General features: G+C 35.0%; 1 protein-coding gene across 10 annotated transcripts in view; it reads right to left on the bottom strand.

Moving 5' to 3' along the window:
- The window catches only part of SSBP2 (single stranded DNA binding protein 2), a 309,851-nt gene that overhangs the window by 232,611 nt on the left and 58,499 nt on the right, over positions 1–18,741 (bottom strand). For 8 of the 10 annotated variants that reach the window (XM_059063307.2, XM_067031245.1, XM_067031247.1 and 5 more), the window contains exon 2: positions 1,005–1,077. In XM_059063307.2, the coding sequence (XP_058919290.1) occupies positions 1,005–1,077 (73 nt within the window). Of the gene's footprint in view, positions 1–1,004; positions 1,078–10,538; positions 10,606–18,741 lie in introns of all 10 variants that reach the window. The other 2 variants (XM_067031249.1, XM_067031248.1) reach the window with 1 other exon arrangement.

An 18,741-nucleotide genomic window follows, 5' to 3' on the forward strand; every position in this document is an offset into this window, starting at 1 on the left:
ATTTAAAATTTTCTAGTAATTACATTTTAAAAAGAAAAAAGAAAAATAATGTTAGTAATTTTATTTTGTCTAATATATCCAAAATATTATCATTTCAATGTGATCAAAAATTTTAAATTATTGATATTTTATATTCTTTTGTTCACACCAAGTGTTCAAAATCCAGTGTGTACCTTCATACTTCCAGCACTTCTCAATTGCATTAGTCATATTTCAAGTGCTCAAAAAGTCATATCTGGCCAGCGGCTACCATACTGGACAGCAGAGATATAGAGGGGAAACCAGGGGCTTTGGAATTAACATGGACCTAAGGTTTGAATTCTAGTTCCACAACTTACTAAGCTATGTGACCATAAGTTATAATATAAACTCCCTGAGCCCTGTAGTTCTTATCAGTAAATCAGGAATAATACCATATGCCTTGCAAATTTCTTATAAGAACTATAGATAATATAATATTATAATTATAGATAATATGCCTGGCATATATATAACTCAATAAAATCCTCCTCATCCTCATCATTATATAAATTAGAGAAGGAAAAAGTAACATTGTATGAGAGCTCAAAGTTTAAAATATTGTGACGGAGAAAAACAGAAAGAGAAACAAGAACTCGAAGATTATCAAAATGTTTTCTAACTGAAGTTTCAGTCATCAATCCACTATTATCCACACAAAATAAAAACAAAAACCATATTTTCCAAAATTGTGAATAATGCCAAAATAAGATATTGCTAAAACTAGAGATATGATGGTGTTTAAAGGTTCTATTTCTACAGGGAAAAAATGGCTGTAAAGTTGAGTAGGAGGTTATTTGCATGGACATGGAATTTTGGGATACTAAAAATGCTTACAATCTATAAAGAGTATATTATGCATTCTGATAACTGAGCATTCATTATATAATACATAATGATATTTTTTTCAAGTAATTGTTACAGTATATTTTTCATTCACTTATATAGGATATCAAAATACAATGCAGAAAATATACAAAACATACCTCTGATAAAAATGTCTGGGCCGATTTCTGAGCTCCTACATGGAGCAGATATTCATATACATAGAGTGCTAACCTGTAAAATGAATAAAACACTTATTGAGAAGAGGTATATTTAAAATTCATTTAAATAATGCACACACCTTTTCATTACAGAAATACTTTTCACACTAACAGTGACAGAAAATCAACTCTTCCAACATCTTTTCAATGGTAGTTTATACACATATGTTCAGAACGAACTTTAATTAAAATAGGATGCAAAAGAATAAGACACATAATATCTTTTCTTGGCAAGAAACACATAAATATGGATTTCTGTCTTGGATCATCTAACTTATCAAGCCCTCAATTCCCTTTGTTATACCTAATATGAATTACTAACTTAAAACCAAACATTAATAATTCCCATAACCTACTTGAAGGTCTAATTATTAGTAAAACAAATGAATTAAGTTATTGGACCTTTACAACAATACTATATCCTTCCATCTTTCTGGTGAATGTTAACATAAACTCCAGCTATTTACATATCTGTATGCCAAAATGGGTGTTGAATGTCCTTTTTTTTAAATAAATTTATTTATTTTATTTATTTATTTTGGGCTGCATTGCGTCTTCGTTGCTGTGCACGGGCTTTCTCTAGTTGCGGTGAGCAGGGGCTACTCTTCACTGCGGTGGCTACTCTTGCTGCAGAGCACGTGCTCCAGAGCGCAGGCTCAGCAGTTGTGGCACACGGTCTTAGCTGCTCCGCGGCATGTAGGATCTTCCAGGACCAGGGATCGAACCCGTGTCCCCTGCATTGGCAGGCAGATTCCTAACCACTGTGCCACGAAGGAAGCCCAAATGTCCATTTTAATATATTTGTTCAGGCACTCTCTCCTTTTTCTTTAGTTTAGATTGTTAAACCAATAATATTTTAGTTTAAAAGAAATTCAAATTAACAGCAAATCACAGCATTAAGTAAACTTTAAAGATACCAGATTATATTAAGTATTTGGGTGCTTATAGTTTAAAGGTTAACATGGAAGTAAATATAAATTTATCACTCAAATATAGAATATTAAGCATGCACTATACATTCATACTACTCTCATTATCTTGTGGATTCAGAACTTTAAGCTACACCATGTGGCTCAATTTTAGTTAAGCTGTTAACAAAATATTATTCATAAACCAAATTAGTCTGAGGCAGTATTTTTAATGATATCTTGGACTGATGCCCAGATATAGCTCACAACAGTTCAGTTTCTGCTACACTATATTTACCAATATTGAGCCAGGTTTACAGTAAACAAAACAATGTAACAATAACCACAGTTCTGTAGAGCTACTCCATTTCTCTTGCCAAGTGAATTTATGATTGTTAAAGACTGATGGCATTTGCAAAAATGAATATTTTCCCCATTTTCATGAAAACATAACATGTATTTGTCATGAAAAGGGAAAGCCTGTATATAATCACTTGCTCTGTCCATTTAATTCTTTCTCCATTACAAAACTGCCAAACTCTTAAGATGAGAATTATTCTGTAGTTACTAAGCATCATGAGCAGACATCTGTTAAAGTTACTCATAGATGAAAAGTATGTTGTTGACAGTGAGTATACAAATATAATTTAGAAACATCTCCTATTCTCTTCAAGTTGAATGCCACTTCTGGATCAGTGCTTCTCAACTCTTTTTCTACCCTAACACAGGTAGTATGTCACATTCCTGTGTGATGCTCCCTGAGGAAGGTTCATACCCCGAAGTATGTCATATGGGATATGGGAATTGAAATGTTCAATTGGAATCAATGTCATTTGGAGTCTAATTACACAGAAAAAAATTAATAATCATGCAGTAAGAGTTGTTTGCAGAAAGTAGACATGGACTTTTCTTTTAAACACTGATTAATAAAAAAGCATATCAATGATTCATGGATCATATGCCTTTAAATTATCTTCATTTCATTCTAAATTTCAATTAGATACCAATGAATGAGTTAACAAAATCATGACCAGGAATTCCAGAGAGGAATGCAAAGCCAGAATGCAAAATATATCTGAAACAGCTCAAGACCTTCTGTACTCTCTGGTTACTGCAGGCTCTTAAGCTTTAAAAGTAAGAGCAAAGGTAGAGATTAAAATGGGAAGAGAACTGAGAATAGCCAAAGCCAGAGCCCACCTGGCACTGCCCTCAACACAGTAATTACATATCACCTACACATGTGATGCACACTCAACTCACTGTCCCTCAGTTACACACATATACACTCATGGGTGCCATCGAAGGCAGAACGGAAAAGTCATCCACCACTGACAAAACTTCACAATTCAAATTCTATCAATCTCCAATTCTTATAGGGTCAAATCTATTGATATTTCAAGTAGACTTCATGGATTCAAAATCTCTAATAAATTTGGATGTTGACCAGTCTACAGTTTAACTTTTTAACCTATTTACAAAAGGAAAGGGGGAAATCCCACTCACTTTATTTTGCACATGATTCTAACAAAAGTGGACTTTTTTGTTAATTACAAAATATATAATTAGAAGGGAGTTAAAGATACATAAAAATGAAAAGAACACAGAAAGATGTTAAACCTGACTACCCCCCCACCAAAAAACCCCAAATAAAATTAAAAAGCAATAATGAACTGAGAAAATAGGATATACAATCAATAGGATAACAAAAGGCTAATATGCTTAATATATAAACAGCTCATATAATATGTCCTGCCAGGGCTTCCCTGGTGGCGCAGTGGTTGAGAATCCGCCTGCCGATGCAGGGGACACGGGTTCGTGCCCTGGTCCGGGAAGATCCCACATGCCGCGGAGCAACTAAGCCCGTGAGCCATGGCCGCTAGGCCTGCGCGTCCGGAGCCTGTGTTCCGCAATGGGAGAGGCCACAACAGTGAGAGGCCCGCATACCGCAAAAAAAAAAAAAAAAAAAAAATATGTCCTGCCAGAAGAAGAAGACCTTAATTTTTAAATAATGAGCAAGGATGGACGTTAAAGGCCAAATAAGAATGGCTAACTATGGCCAGTAAATAATCCTAAGGAAAAATATTCAACCTCCCAGCCATAAACAGTATGTTTAAATTTCACCAAAAAATGTACCAGAGACTCTAAAAACATTAAAGCATTCGGTGCCTAAAGGGTAATATATGGACGTGTAAATGGTACAGCTTTTCAAGAAAATAACACGGTGAGGTGAAAAGGTAAATGAATGAGTAAAAAACATAAGTGTAGAAAAGCTTGTATAATACGCTCCCATGTATATGACACATATATTCTTCCAGAGGTAATTCATATACATACAGGCACAGGAGCAACAAGTGTCACTCCCCAGGCTTCCCCCTCTGGTGGAAACATATGTATCCAAACAGTATCTTTTATTGAAGGGGTTTTTTCCCTAGGGAGAGGGAGCCTAGGATAAGAGGCAGACTTTTTTACTGCATAAACTTCCTTCTGTTTGATTATTTCCCGTACTTCTTCTATTACCTATTTTAAAAGAAATAAACAAGTAAATAGGAAAAAAATAATAAACCTTTTGTGACCTTTTACCCAGTAATTTCTATTCTAAAATACTATTTTAAAGAATTAATCAGAAATCCAAACAATTTATAATGAAGCTCGTGGCAAAATTATAGCAGTGAAAAACTGGCAACCTAAGTATCTGATAAAAGGAGAATAGTTAGATTGTGATATATGCAGGTGATGGGAAAATATATTTTTGAAGATGTTTAATGAAGAAATGTTCATAATTCATTGTTAAAAGTGTAAGCATATATACACAGAAATATACATACTGCATTGAGAAAAAGAGTAGAAGGAAATATGAGTTATAGGTACTGGTAGAAATATTAATAATAGTAAGAAGCAACAAATGAAGTCCAACTAGTATGGATGTAGCAGAAAAACTAAATAAAGCATAAAACCCGTATGGTCTAATCAGAGTAAGAGCTAACATCCCCATGCCTCCTTCAGAAGGCCTGAGGACAACTCTTGTTATAGCACTGTCCTCTAATTAACAGTCATAATGGTAGCTTTGTGTCTCCAGTAAAAGTTTAAACTTTGTGCCACTCATACTATACAAAAATCTAAGATATCTGGCTAGATAAAAATATTAAACACTTTTTCCCAGTTTGTTGTCTGACAATTTTGGTCAGGTTTTTTGGGGGTGGGGAAGAACAGGGAAGGGGGGACACATTCAGATACTTTTGATTAAACTTTAAAGATAGAAATAACTAATATGAAAGTAAAAATGCTAACCTTACAGATAACGGGCAGAAGCAATAACAAACATCACAGATAATTTTAAAATGTGGAAAACATTAAACATCATTGGGAATCAAACAAATATACATTAAAGCAACAATGGGATTTAAATTCTCACTTAAATACATAATATGTAAGAAAATGTATATTCAAATACTGCTGATGGCAATAAACTAGTATAGCTCTTTTCAATTATTTGGCAATAAATATACGTCAAAAGCTTGCTAAGAAAAGTTCACACACTTTGACCCAATAATTCCATTACTGGGAGTCTAGCCTAAAGAAATCATCCTAAATGTAGAAAAGCTTAACGCACAAAAATTTTTAACCAAAGAACATGTAGAACAATCAAAATATAAATAAAATGAAAAATGGCTGGATTTATAGTAAAACATTTTGCATTAATTTCATGTTTGAAAATATAACTCAGAATTTAGATATATTCATTCAACAAGCACCTAAGAGACTTTCCTCTGCTTAATTCTTGAACTTTAAAATGTGAGAAAATGTCATAACCATACCACCAAATAAAATTATTTCAAATTTACCTTGTGAAAATTACAAAATCTAACAAAGAAACAAATTTTTACCATTCTCATGAACAAAATCTGTTACATGCTTGCCAAGAGGTATCATCTAACAGTACTAAGACAGTTAAGTATTTAACAGCACATCTACAACACATAATGTCATTTGGAGTCTAATTGCAGCAAATTCTCAACTACACTTGTAAATAAGGACTTCACAGTCTGGAAAGAGGGTAAAGAATTTACTTCACTCTATAATCTAGCTATCTAATTTGAGATTAAATCTCTTGCTCTGAAGGAAACGGCAGAAAATAAGGAACTATGGATAACATATAAAAAAGGTTTTAAAGACAGTATTGTTAATTTGCAAAAAAGTTCTCCAAGCTACACATAAATAAAAGGTGAATACTACCTATAGTTCAGAGCTAATTCCTAACTCTCTACATACACGTATATGTACATATGTCAATATCTATGCATGTGTGTATAATACATCTATATAAAACAAATCATTATTTCACAAAAGTCAGTCAATAAAAATGACCTAATGTGTTTAATCTGATTTATAGAACAGTTAAAATGGATATGACTGTTTAAATCATAGAAAGAATTTTTTTAATCTTGTGAACAGGATTCATTAAAAGTTTTCTTTATATTATACATGCTAGTTATAATAACACAATTTAGTGTTCATAAAACTTTTCAGGAATGTGTGCCACTTGTGGATAACATTTAATCATGCCTCACAATATATTCCTATGAGGCAGAGTTATGAACTATGTATAAACATCATTAGGTAAGTACTCATACAATGAGAAGTCCAACTACCAATAAACAGCTATGTCTGTCAGCCTGGCCATGATATCCTATATCTACTTTTCACACATTTACCTATTAAATAACCTGTCTGTGGCATGCCATTCTTTTAATATTCCAAAAAGATGCAGTGTTGAAACTGAAAAGCAAGAGAAAGTAGCCATTTAATATGAGAAAACATACATCCATCCCAAACTTCAGTGATGAAAACTGATTTCGTCATCTTTTTACATTTAGAGGAAAAAGGGAAAAAAAAGATTCAAACATAAAGGCTTCAAATTAACGAATCCCCACCTGTAGTTTTAAAATTCTTTTGGTTGGTTCACTACATGTGCAAAGGTAGAGGGAAGACACAGTAGGAGAATTAACTTCAAAAAACAGCTGTTCCTAATTTCTCTTGAAATTAAACTACTATAACACATTTTGTCTTGTTTATCTCTCTATCTCCAGCACCTAAACTAGTGAGTACCCAATAAATATTTTTTAATGAAGGAATGACTCTCTTAAACCAGGCATAAGGCACTTACAGAATCCTTTGGTTACCTCTAGTCAAGGCATTCAAAGGGGAAGTGTAAGGAATCTCCTTAGGTACCTACTTTAGCATTGACCTCCTCGTAGTATCCTTAAGGTTCAGCCTCTCAATAAAATACTATCGTTTAACAACATGAATGTTACTAAAACAATTCCTTCACACTGATTCCTATTTCTATATACAAAGGGTAATTTTTTTAAAGAAATAAATTAATCCATTTAGTTGTGGGTGGTAGATATCTGTTGTTGTTTTTAATAAAAAAAATCCTCAAAAGACAATAACCTCTCTCTCGCCTATATCCTTAAAGGGAATAAACAATAAAAAGATTGTAGAGGGCTAGAAGAGGGCTATTTTATAAAGAATGGTCTAGCTGTTACATTTAGCACTGGTGAGTAGTATGTGCTGCAAAATGCTACATCCAAAATCCACTCCCCATCTTTTGTCCTTTAATCACAATGTCATTAACTCGAGAAGCCGCAGACATAGAGAATAGAACAGATTAAGTTTTCCTAATGGACAGTAAAAAGTCATGTGGGATCTAGATTCCTACACACTGCTATATTTAAAATGGATAACCAACAAGGACCTACTGTATAGCACAGGAAACTCTGCTCAATATTATGTAACAACCTAATCAGGAAAACAATTTGACAAAGAAGAGACATGTGTATGAATAACTGAGTCACTTTGTTGTACACCTGAAACTAACACAACATTGTTAATCTACTATACTCCAATATAAAATAAAAAGTTTTTAAAAAGTCATGTTGGATTTAGAAAAAAGAACTCTCTTATTCCTGATCCATTGTATAATTCCATTGTTGACTAATGACACGTATCAGTATCCACATGTGTCTCCTAAGTGATAAAATGCCAAGAGTTAGCTGGATAGCAGCTAGCTAACAAGTAGCAAGGAGCATTTGGCAGCCACTGAGACTGCTCATGAGATTGTAAGTAGTTTAGCAATGAAACTAGATCAGCCTGATCAAATTTTCAACAGAGCTTACAACCTGGTGCTAAGGAGGTGTGAAAAATTAGAAATCTGTTTCTAACATTGTCTTTTTAAAGTTCTTCATCATTAACAGTGAAGCTAAAAAACAGATTTAGCATGTCAAAAACTGTATCTATGCAACCACCCAATAATATTAATATCCAGCCTTTGTTTCAACTTCACTTAGTCTATTTTTTATACTCTCAATATCAGTTTTAGAGAATAGATACCTGATATACATAAAGATATTGAAGATACTAAACAGAATTAAATGTTCTGGTGCAGAGATAATTGCATCAGTTAAGACTGACAGGGAAAGGAGTGAAAGATTTAACAATTATTAAATGGGTAGCTGGGCATAAAAAATATTACACTGCCGATGTGTCACTGATGTCATAAATGATAGACAAGTAATGCTTGGGAGTATGGATTTGGAATTAAATGATTTGGTGTGCTTAGAAATAAAAACACTTGCCTTGTGCAGACAGGCAAATTCATGATTTAAATGACTATCAATAGAGAAAATAAAAAGGCTAAGATATAAAAATAAGAATTAATTTAAAACTAATCAAGAGTTTATAGAAATATGGTTATTTGTAAAATTTAGTAAAAATTTCCATACATTTAAAAAAATAATTGTTCTTGCTATAATCTCCCATTTTATTTTTTTTTCATAAATTTATTTATCTATATGTATTTAATTTTGGCTGCGTTGCTGGTCGTGGGCTTTCTCTAGTTGCCGCGAGCGGGGGCTACTCTTCGTTGTGGTGCACGGGCTTCTCATTGCAGTGGCTTCACTTGCTGCAGAGCACAGGCTCTAGGCGCATGGACTTAGTTGCTCCAGGGCATGTGGGATCTTCCCAGACCAGGGGTCGAACCCGTGTCCCCTGCATTGGCAGGCGTATTCTTAACCACTGCACCACCAGGGAAGTACTCCATCCACTCTTAGAGCTAAGTTATATACATTGGAAATACAGTACTGGGTATACTTGATAATAGCACTTAGTCCATTTCAATCCAGCTTGAAGATTATACATTATACCCATGCTCCCACCTGCCCATGGAATCTTGATATATATTGTCTGATATACATAGTTCTGTTTGTGTCATCCTTACAGAGAGTAGATTTTCTTTTATACCCACCCAGAATACTAGTAGCTTCCTAACACTTGCTAACTAACCTTGGGAGTCATCCCATACTCAATTTCAATGTATTAACATCAAAATTAACACCAGACACCAGACTTCCACTTATGCCATGGAGGAGTAAATGGGACTGAACTTGCCCTCTTGCTGCAGACAACCAGAAAACTGGATATATGAAACAACTGGTTTTAGATACTGGACAACAGGCAGTGCAGGCCTGTAAAACTTGAGAAAAGAGGAACATACAAGATTTGAGTCCTATCATAACCCTAGTTTTCTGCCTGAAGGCACATTCCAGAACAAAGTGCAAGGAGGGAACAAATCCAAATACAGCACAGTGGTCTCAAGTTGAAGAGATCAAGGGATTAAACTGGGGAGGACTGAGGCAGCTGGAATTTGTGGGCAGAGTATCAGACAGGAGGGGGCTACACAGCAAAACTCGAACAATCTGCATAGAAATCCCTTTGCTCATGTATAGGGTGGAACTCCACCAAGCCAGGCAAAGAACTGTTGCTCACAGAGGGCTGGGAAACTGCTAACTACTCACGGGAGAAACTTCAAGAACACTACTCACAATGAACACCAACAGCATTCGGTAGAGACCCACGGGCCACACTTCGGAGGCAGGACTAAACTAGTCCTAAAGTAAAAGTAGACTTTACTCTAACCATAGTGTCTAATTTTAACAACCCAAATAAGCTTTTAACAACATGCAGTGTAGCCAGATTAATTTGGCTAGGAAGTAGCTTTAAGTAAAGATAAATATTATTTAAAAAGTGATACCAAGTATCAAGTCAGAGATATTAAAGTAACTTTCAGGTTGGTGAATGACATGGCCACTGGGGGAAAAGGGGAATATGGGAAATCTCCGTACCTTCTGCTCAATTTTGCTATGAACCTAAAACTGCTCTTTTTAAAATAAGTATTTTCCAAAGCATTTACAATGGGTAATGGGGCTTCTTACTTCCCTCTCTCTACCGTTCTGTGTTTTGCAAATTTCTATAATCAAGAAAAAATTATTTTAAAACTTAGTCATCAGTTCATATCTCCTTCCCCAAGCTAATTTTAAATTATTATCTATGTGTAACATTTTCCTCAAGTAAAATGAACAGTTAACTCTAATAAGAAGTTAATAACCAAGAAAATATCTTACTTATAAATAATATAAATTACATATCCCAAGAAATTAAGATGAGTGGAAAACATTTAAAAGCAGTCTAATGTTTTTCCTCTTGCTACTAAGCACTGAAAATAACTTACTCAGAATTTCTTCCAGGCTTTACGATTTTTTTTTCTTTTTCACCTCATGCAGAAGTTTATTGTAGAACTGAAAATAAATTGCATCATTTAAAATCTCTCTCTTCTACTTATTTACAAAACAGAAACAGACTCACAGACTTTGAAAGCAAACTTATGGTTACCAAAAGGGGAAACGTGGTAGGGAGGAATAAATTAGGAGTTTGGTATTAACATATACACACTACTATATACAAAATAGATAATCAACAAGGACCTACTGTAGAGCACAGGGAACTCTGCTCAGTACTCTGTAATAGCCTATATAGGAAAAGAATGTGAAAAACAATGTATATATGTATATGTTTAACTGAATCACTTTGCTGTATACCTGAAACTAACACAACATTGTAAATCAACTACACTCCAATGTAAAATAAAATATAAATTTTAAAAAAACCTCTCTCTCCTTATTTCTGTCTTTTAAAGAGTGCACATAGCAGAAGCTATGTATAGGCAGCACCTCCTCACCATAAGTCATCATTTCTCTGGTGCCCAGCAGGTCACATGCCAGGTGGTTGCGACTCACGCCACAGAACCAAGTCTAAGATCAGCAGTTCAGGATCTACCTTCCTTTCTAAGGCTCTTCAAACTTGGGATCACAGACGTGAACATTTCATTCTGACCGGGTTTTAGTAACCTGTATCCCCCACAAGTTTAGGGAACTGTAAATCCTCCAATATCCTTCTATTCGCTGCTTCATGAACATTATAGTCTCCTCACTAAAAGTCTGAGGCTCCCTGATGAGGACTGAAGTCACTATAGCTTACTTCTCTACTCTCAGGTTTCCATGTGATGGGGACTTCTAAGGAGTCCATGAATAGAAACGAGAAGAACTTGATCTGACATTCTTATTTTTCTTAATTCTTCCTGTTAATTCTCTTTTCTAATCTTTGCACATGCTATTTTGGCATTTAGATCTATTCTGCTTTATATCTGCTTTCCTTTAGCACTCACTTTACATTCCCTACTACGTCTTGCACCTTCTTTTTAAATGTTTCACCTTGTTCTAACTTCCTTAACCCCAGCCAAATCTGTATGATCATCTAGCTATAACATATTTGGTGATGCCTTTAGTTGGACCTACTTCATTATTGCCATGTTTAAAGTATCCATATTAATATGCACCATTCATTGAGGCTAGTGCTTGTAATTCATTTTCCACTTTCCCTAGAGGAATTCTGAAAGAGTTTTTCTCATAACAAATTCCAGCAATGTCTCTGATCTGTACTCCTTAGGGCACATGCAGAACAGGGAAGAAATGCTTCAGAAGAATACACCCATAGACACAGGTCCCGGAACTCTTAATACCACAGAAGGAAGTGGGCAGGTGTTTGAAGGAAAAACCCAACTCAGGAAAGACACAGGATAATTCTTCTCTCTGATTTTCAGAGTGTATAAATGTATATTTTTAATCCCTATTTGAAGCTATTTTTTAAAAGCTCCATATAAAATAATTAGAACCACAGGGATTTTGTCTAGGGCTTAATCCATTTCCTAGCATTAGTTCGAAATATTTAGACATTTACAGCATTTGCTCTTTCAGGCCATTTATTTATCTCTTTATTAGACAACTCTTAAGCATCTAGTTTGTGTAAGGTACTGAGAACCAATGAAACATCATTAATTTAGGACCCACTAAGGCAGAATTTGGGGCAATACGGTCAAAGAATACTTTACACTGACAAAGAGTTTAACAAATTAGCAGCATAAAGATAATTCTAAATATCTAATGTTAGAAAGAAAAACTACTTTCAAGCATCCTGAGAAACTTTACAAATAAACACTTAATGCTCATCACCATCAACAGTTAGTAAGCTCCTACCATTATTCTAGGTCTTAGACCAAAAAAAAAAAAAGAAGACACAAATTTTGCCCTCAAGTAATTTTCAGACTTGTTAATAGGAAGAAAAATATAATTAAAAATACGAACAGTAACACAAAGTGGCATATGATTGGTGTACAGGCAACAAAACATCAAGAATTCAGAACAGGAAGAGACCACTGTAAGAGACTTGACAAAACGGCTTTAACTGACAGAGGAAATTGTACTTAAGCTAGGTATTAAGGGAAATGGGATAAGCAGGAAGAAAGGACGATGTTTAAGGAAAGGATAATAGCATGAAAGAATTATCTAAATTATATACAACACTGTGGCCAAAATAAAATTCTCTATGTACCTGAAAGTAATAAAATGTTTCACAAAATATTCCATTATTGAGACAGACTTCTAGTATCACTATGCAATAGAAATATTTTACTCTATTATATAGAATATGATAGAATAATAGGAACTTATATGTATACTATTTTATAGCTTATAAAATACATTTACATATGAAAGGAAACAATTAATTATTTAGTAACAGTTTATAGCAATGTTATTTTATTAAGAATTTCTCCATATAGTTCTCTTTTATTTTTTCAGATTTTTTAAAAATAAGCCTGTTTATGTACATTTGTAATTGAGAAAAATGTTCATCTAGAAGGCATTCCCTATGGCATTTCCTAATTAAAATTTAGGTTACCATGTAAAGCTTTAGAATACAGAAATTTATTCTGTACCCCAAAACATAAGTAAAAACCCACATTTTTTTAATATCAGAAAGTGGGATCTATATATCTATAAATTTAGATAAAGTTATTCTGATTCTTCAGTTATATTTGTATCTAAAAATAAATGTTTACAGTGTATCTCTACATAAGAAGTTAAAATAATCAATAGATAAAAGAGAAAAACAGACAAGAGGAGAAAACAGGATTAAATACAACATGAACCTCTACTAAATTAATCTCCAGATACTCAATTTCCAGTCAATTGCACTCAGAAGCATTTGGCATCCATGCATGCCTAAATCAATGAAAAGAGTGACCTAAGAGATCTTGACTTCCTAAGTCCCGATACAAATAATCAAACTCCTTGATTTTAGATAAACCATCACAGCATAATCATCAAATTTGAAAATAAAAAGAGATAACTAATATATTTAGATTCCTGAATCAGTATCCCAAAAGAACAGGCACTCTGAATCACTGCACTAAATCTAATAAGATTAACTTGACAAAAATAAATGTACAATCATGTTCTTGAATCAAAAATCTTGTATAGGATAGACAAATATAACAATAGCCCATATAAAAAGACAGGTTTTAGCTGACTGCAAGTTTAATATGAATTAATATTATATTAGACCACCCTGCCAAGAGCTAATTTTACCTTAAATGCATTAACATAGAACTAAAAAAGGAGAGATAATAAGTCCTAGAAAGATGAGGGGTGGGAAAAAAGACAAGTTGTGAGCAATGGTTGGAAGTATCAGTGATGCATAACCTGCAGAAAGTAAAGGCTCAAACACTTATTAGGTTGTCAGCTATTACAGGGATTGGTCTTATTTTACATGGCTAAAGAGGGTGGAACTAAAACCAATGGGTTAAAGTGCTAAGAAGGCAAATTGTAACTCAACACCTCAAAGACCCTTTTTGTAACCATTAGAGCTATCCAAAAATCTTATAGGCTGAGAAAAGAACCATTTTGGGGTTGGGAAATGTGAGTGTCCAATCTCTGAAAGAGTAAAGGAACAGTACAGGTTGAAACTGGGGATACTGCAGGGGCTTTATTCATTGAACAGAAGTTTGGATCAGATGAACTTTAAAATATCTCTCAAATACAAGATTATATAATCCTATTATTACTAAAATATGGCCCAGAGCAATTGAGTGACTTCCAGATCAACAGAACTATTTGGTAAAAGAGTTGAGATTAGGATATATGACTCAAAGCTTAGTCTGCTTTATCTCGAAAAATACTGCAAAACAACATGATTTAATATCTTCCATGAAGAAATTATATTCCCAGGAAATATCACTCTGTGACCAAGTGAAAGATGGAGAAGTGGCAAGCTTACCTGTCAAAGTCAACATAAGGCAACTGTTAGTACAACCACCACTCCCACCACCCTGCTCCTCCACTCAAACATTAAGAAGATAAACTGTTTCTCCATGATATAAGTCTGTGTGGTTCCTATAGATCACGTGGACCAATGTTCCAAGGTTTCCAAACCAAAAATGGAAGATAAAAGCATGCTATCTATACCTATGGGAAAAACCTGACCACACCAGTGAAAGATTAGTCAACTGACTCCATATAAGTTGGTTTGATGGGTAAAAAGCAGAGTTCCAGGGGCTTCCCTGGTGGCGCAGTGGTTGAGAGTCCGCCTGCCAATGCAGGAGACATGGGTTTGTGCCCCGGTTCTGGAGGATCCCACGTGCCACGGAGCGGCTAGGCCTGTCCATGGCCGCTGAGCCTGCGCGTCCGGACCCTGTACTCTGCAATGGGAGAGGCCACAACAGTGAGAGGCCTGAGTACCGCAAAAAAAAAAAAACCAGAGTTCCAATCAGTAAATGGAAAGAGGCATATCACAATAAAACTCTGTCTAAAAGAATAAGCAATTTCTAAACACATTTACTCTTTCTAAATTCTCCCTGATGTTAGCAGAGAATTGCTACATCCTATATTAGTTTAAGCTTTTTAACCTAATCTACCCTATAATTAGAAACCATACTTTTTATTCCAAAACAGTTGAAAGGGATAAATTACACTAATATTGACAATTACAAAGCCAGTTAAATAGAAAATGTGTTATAATAGGTTCATGGTACTAAATCAGATTACTATGCCATTTCAGTGTTTCCTTGGCATGCCAAAATATAATTTATAGAACGTAAGTAAAATATTTTAGCAAAGGTCTGCCTTCCTTAATCGACTTCCCTAAATATCTGCAAAATTAAACGTGTTTAAAAGCAGAATAGTTTGCAGATCAGCACTGTCAGGTGCACAATCTATTCCTCTATTTTTAACAGTTTCCTTATGATGAACCACAGTAATGTCCAAGAGAAATACCATGGAAGCTCTAAAACAGCAGATTAACTGAATTTACAGAGCTTTAATAAGCTCCTATTCTCCCCCCTCAATTACACACACACACACACACACACACACACACACACACACACAATTTTAATCTCTTCTACAGTAGAGACTCTAAGTTGCCTGGTAGGTCTCTCCTCTGAGTAGTGAAAAACAAAATTATTAGCTGGACATATTCCTCCTCAGCTAAAAGATAATGTTCCCCTATTTCCCTTGAAGCTGGTTGTGTTCACTTGCCTGAAGTTTGGCCAAGGAGATAGAGATTTAAGTTGGAAGACTTACACTAAGGGGTATTATTCCATATTCCCTTATCCCGCATTCAGCCTGTAAAGGTTGGTGTGATGTCTCAGCCTCCATCTTGGACCATGAGAATGAAACCAGTCTAGGAATGCCAGATGCAATGGACTGAATGTTTGTGTTCCCCCAAAATTGATTTGTTAAAACCCTAATCCCAGTGTGATGGTATTTAGAGGTGGGGCCTTTAGGAGGTAATTAGGTCATGAGGGTACAGTCTTCATAATGGCATTAGTGCCCTGACAGGAAGAGACCAGAGAGCTAGCTAGCTTTCTTTCCACCATGTAAGGACACAATAAGAAGTCAGCAGTCTACAACCTGGAAGAGCATCCTCCCTAGAAACACACCGTGCTGGCACTCTCATCTTGGACTTCCATCCTCCAGAACTGTGAAAAATAAATTTCTGTTTTTCATAAGCCACTCTGAATATGGTACTTTACTATAGCAGCCCAAGCTGACTAAAACACTAGAATAAAAAGGTAGAAGGGGTATAGATTCCTGACAACTTCATGGTACTGCCATTTCAGCCCTGGATTCTCAACCTTCAGATTTCTTTCATTTAAGAGGAAATAACTTTTAATATTATTCAGGGTTTCCAATTATGTGCAACCTAATCAACTCCTAACTAGCATATGTGCTGCTTAGTCAGGCTTACTCTCCAGTCTTCCCATAATATGACTTCCACACAATGCTACCTGAACCACTCTTGCACTGTCAAAAGTGGTCACCATACAATCCTTGTCTTAGTTTACTCCTTTAGTGTATTCGACTCTGGTGATAACTCCCTCAGACTTAAGACCTCAAATCACTCTTTACTCATTCTCCTCCATATCTTAAAACATTGCTTTTCTTTTTCTTTTTTTTTTTTAACTCTACAAAATATTTTATTGCTTGGATGTGCAAAATAAATTTAGGAGGCAGAAGAATAAATACTGTCTCTCAAATTTCTTTGCTAGTGATACACAGAGTACAAAAGGAATAGTTCGACAAGTTACAATCAGTTCAGTTTGGGATACATTGTTTGAGTATGAGTCTGAAACTCCAAGAAGAGTCCTAGATATAGAATTAAGTTGACTTTTTCCATACAAAATTATCTAGCACAATATATTGATTAATCAATATAATGCCAATTTATAATAATGCCAAGTTCTCATTATATGTGGGTCATTTCTTAAGCACTCTTAACTGTTACATTGACATACAGTACTTGCCCACTCCCATGCCAATATTACACTAGCTTCATTTTTTTTAACATCTTTATTGGAGTATAACTGTTTTACAATGGTGTGTTAGTTTCTGCTTTACAACAAAGTCAATCAGTTATACATATACATATGTTCCCATATCTCTTCCCTCTTGTGTCATCCTCCCTCCCACCCTCCCTATCTCACCCCTCTAGGTGGTCACAAAGCACAGAGGTGATGTCCCTGTGCTATGCGGCAGCTTCCCACTAGCTATATAATTTACATTTGGTAGTGTATATATGTCCATGCCACTCTCTCACTTCGTCACAGCTTACCCTTCCCCCTCCCCATATCCTCAAGTCCATGCTCTAGTAGATCTGTGTTTTATTCCCGTCCTACCACTAATCTCTTCATGACATTTTTTTTCTTAGATTCCATATATATGTGTTAGCATATGGTATTTTTCTCCTTCTGACTTACTTCACTCTGTATGACAGACTCCAGGTCTATCCACCTCATTACAAATAACTCAGTTTCATTTCTTTTTATGGCTGAGTAATATTTCATTGTATATATGTGCCACATCTTCTTTATCCATTCATCTGTTGATGGACACTTAGGTTGCTTCCATGTCCTGGCTATCGTAAATAGAGCTGCAATGAACATTTTGGTACATGACTCTTTTTGAATTATGGTTTTCTCAGGGTATATGCCCAGGAGTGGGATTGCTGGGTCGTATGGTAGTTCTATTTGTAGTTTTTTAAGGAACCTCCATACTGTTCTCCATAGTGGCTGTATCAATTTACATTCCCACCAACAGTGCAAGAGGGTTCCCTTTTCTCCACACCCTCTCCAGCATTTATTGTTTGTAGATTTTTTCATGATGGCCATTCTGACTGGTGTGAGATGACATCTCATTGTAGTTTTGATGTGCATTTCTCTAATGATTAATGATGTTGAACATTCTTTCATGTGTTTGTTGGCAATCTGTATATCTTCTAATGATTAATGATGTTGAACATTCTTTCATGTGTTTGTTGGCAATCTGTATATCTTCTTTGGAGAAATGTCTATTCAGGTCTTCTGCCCATTTTTGGATTGAGTTGTTTGTTTTTTTGTTATTGAGCTGCATGAGTTGCTTATAAATTTTGGATATTAATCCTTTGTCAGTTGCTTCATTTGCAAATATTTTCTCCCATTCTGAGGGTTGTCTTTTGGTCTTGTTAATGGTATCCTTTGCTGTGCAAAAGCTTTTAAGTTTCATTAGGTCCCATTTGTTTATTTTGGTTTTTATTTCCATTTCTCTAGGAGGTGGGTCAAAAAGAATCTTGCTGTGATTTATGTCATAGAGTGTTCTGCCTATGTTTTCCTCTAAGAGTTTGATAGAGTCTGGCCTTACATTTAGGTCTTTAGTTTCATTTTTAAAGTCTTGTTATTGCATAAATAAGTCTCCACACCTTACCACTACCACATCTTCTTCTTCCTCTTCAAAATTGTCTTGGCTGTTTTGGTTCTTTTTCATATATATATATACAGCAGGTTCTTACTAGTCATCAATTTATACACATCAGTGTATACATGTCAATCCCAATCGCCCAATTCATCACACACCCACACCCACCCCCTCCATGGCTTTCCCCCATTGGTGTCCATACGTTTGTTCTCTACATCTGTGTCTCAATTTCTGGCATGCAAACCGATTCATCTGTACAATTTTTCTAGGTTCCACATATATGCGTTAATATACGACTTTTGTTTTTCT

This window comes from Kogia breviceps, chromosome 4 (assembly GCF_026419965.1).
Source record: "Kogia breviceps isolate mKogBre1 chromosome 4, mKogBre1 haplotype 1, whole genome shotgun sequence".
Lineage (NCBI taxonomy): Eukaryota > Metazoa > Chordata > Mammalia > Artiodactyla > Physeteridae > Kogia > Kogia breviceps.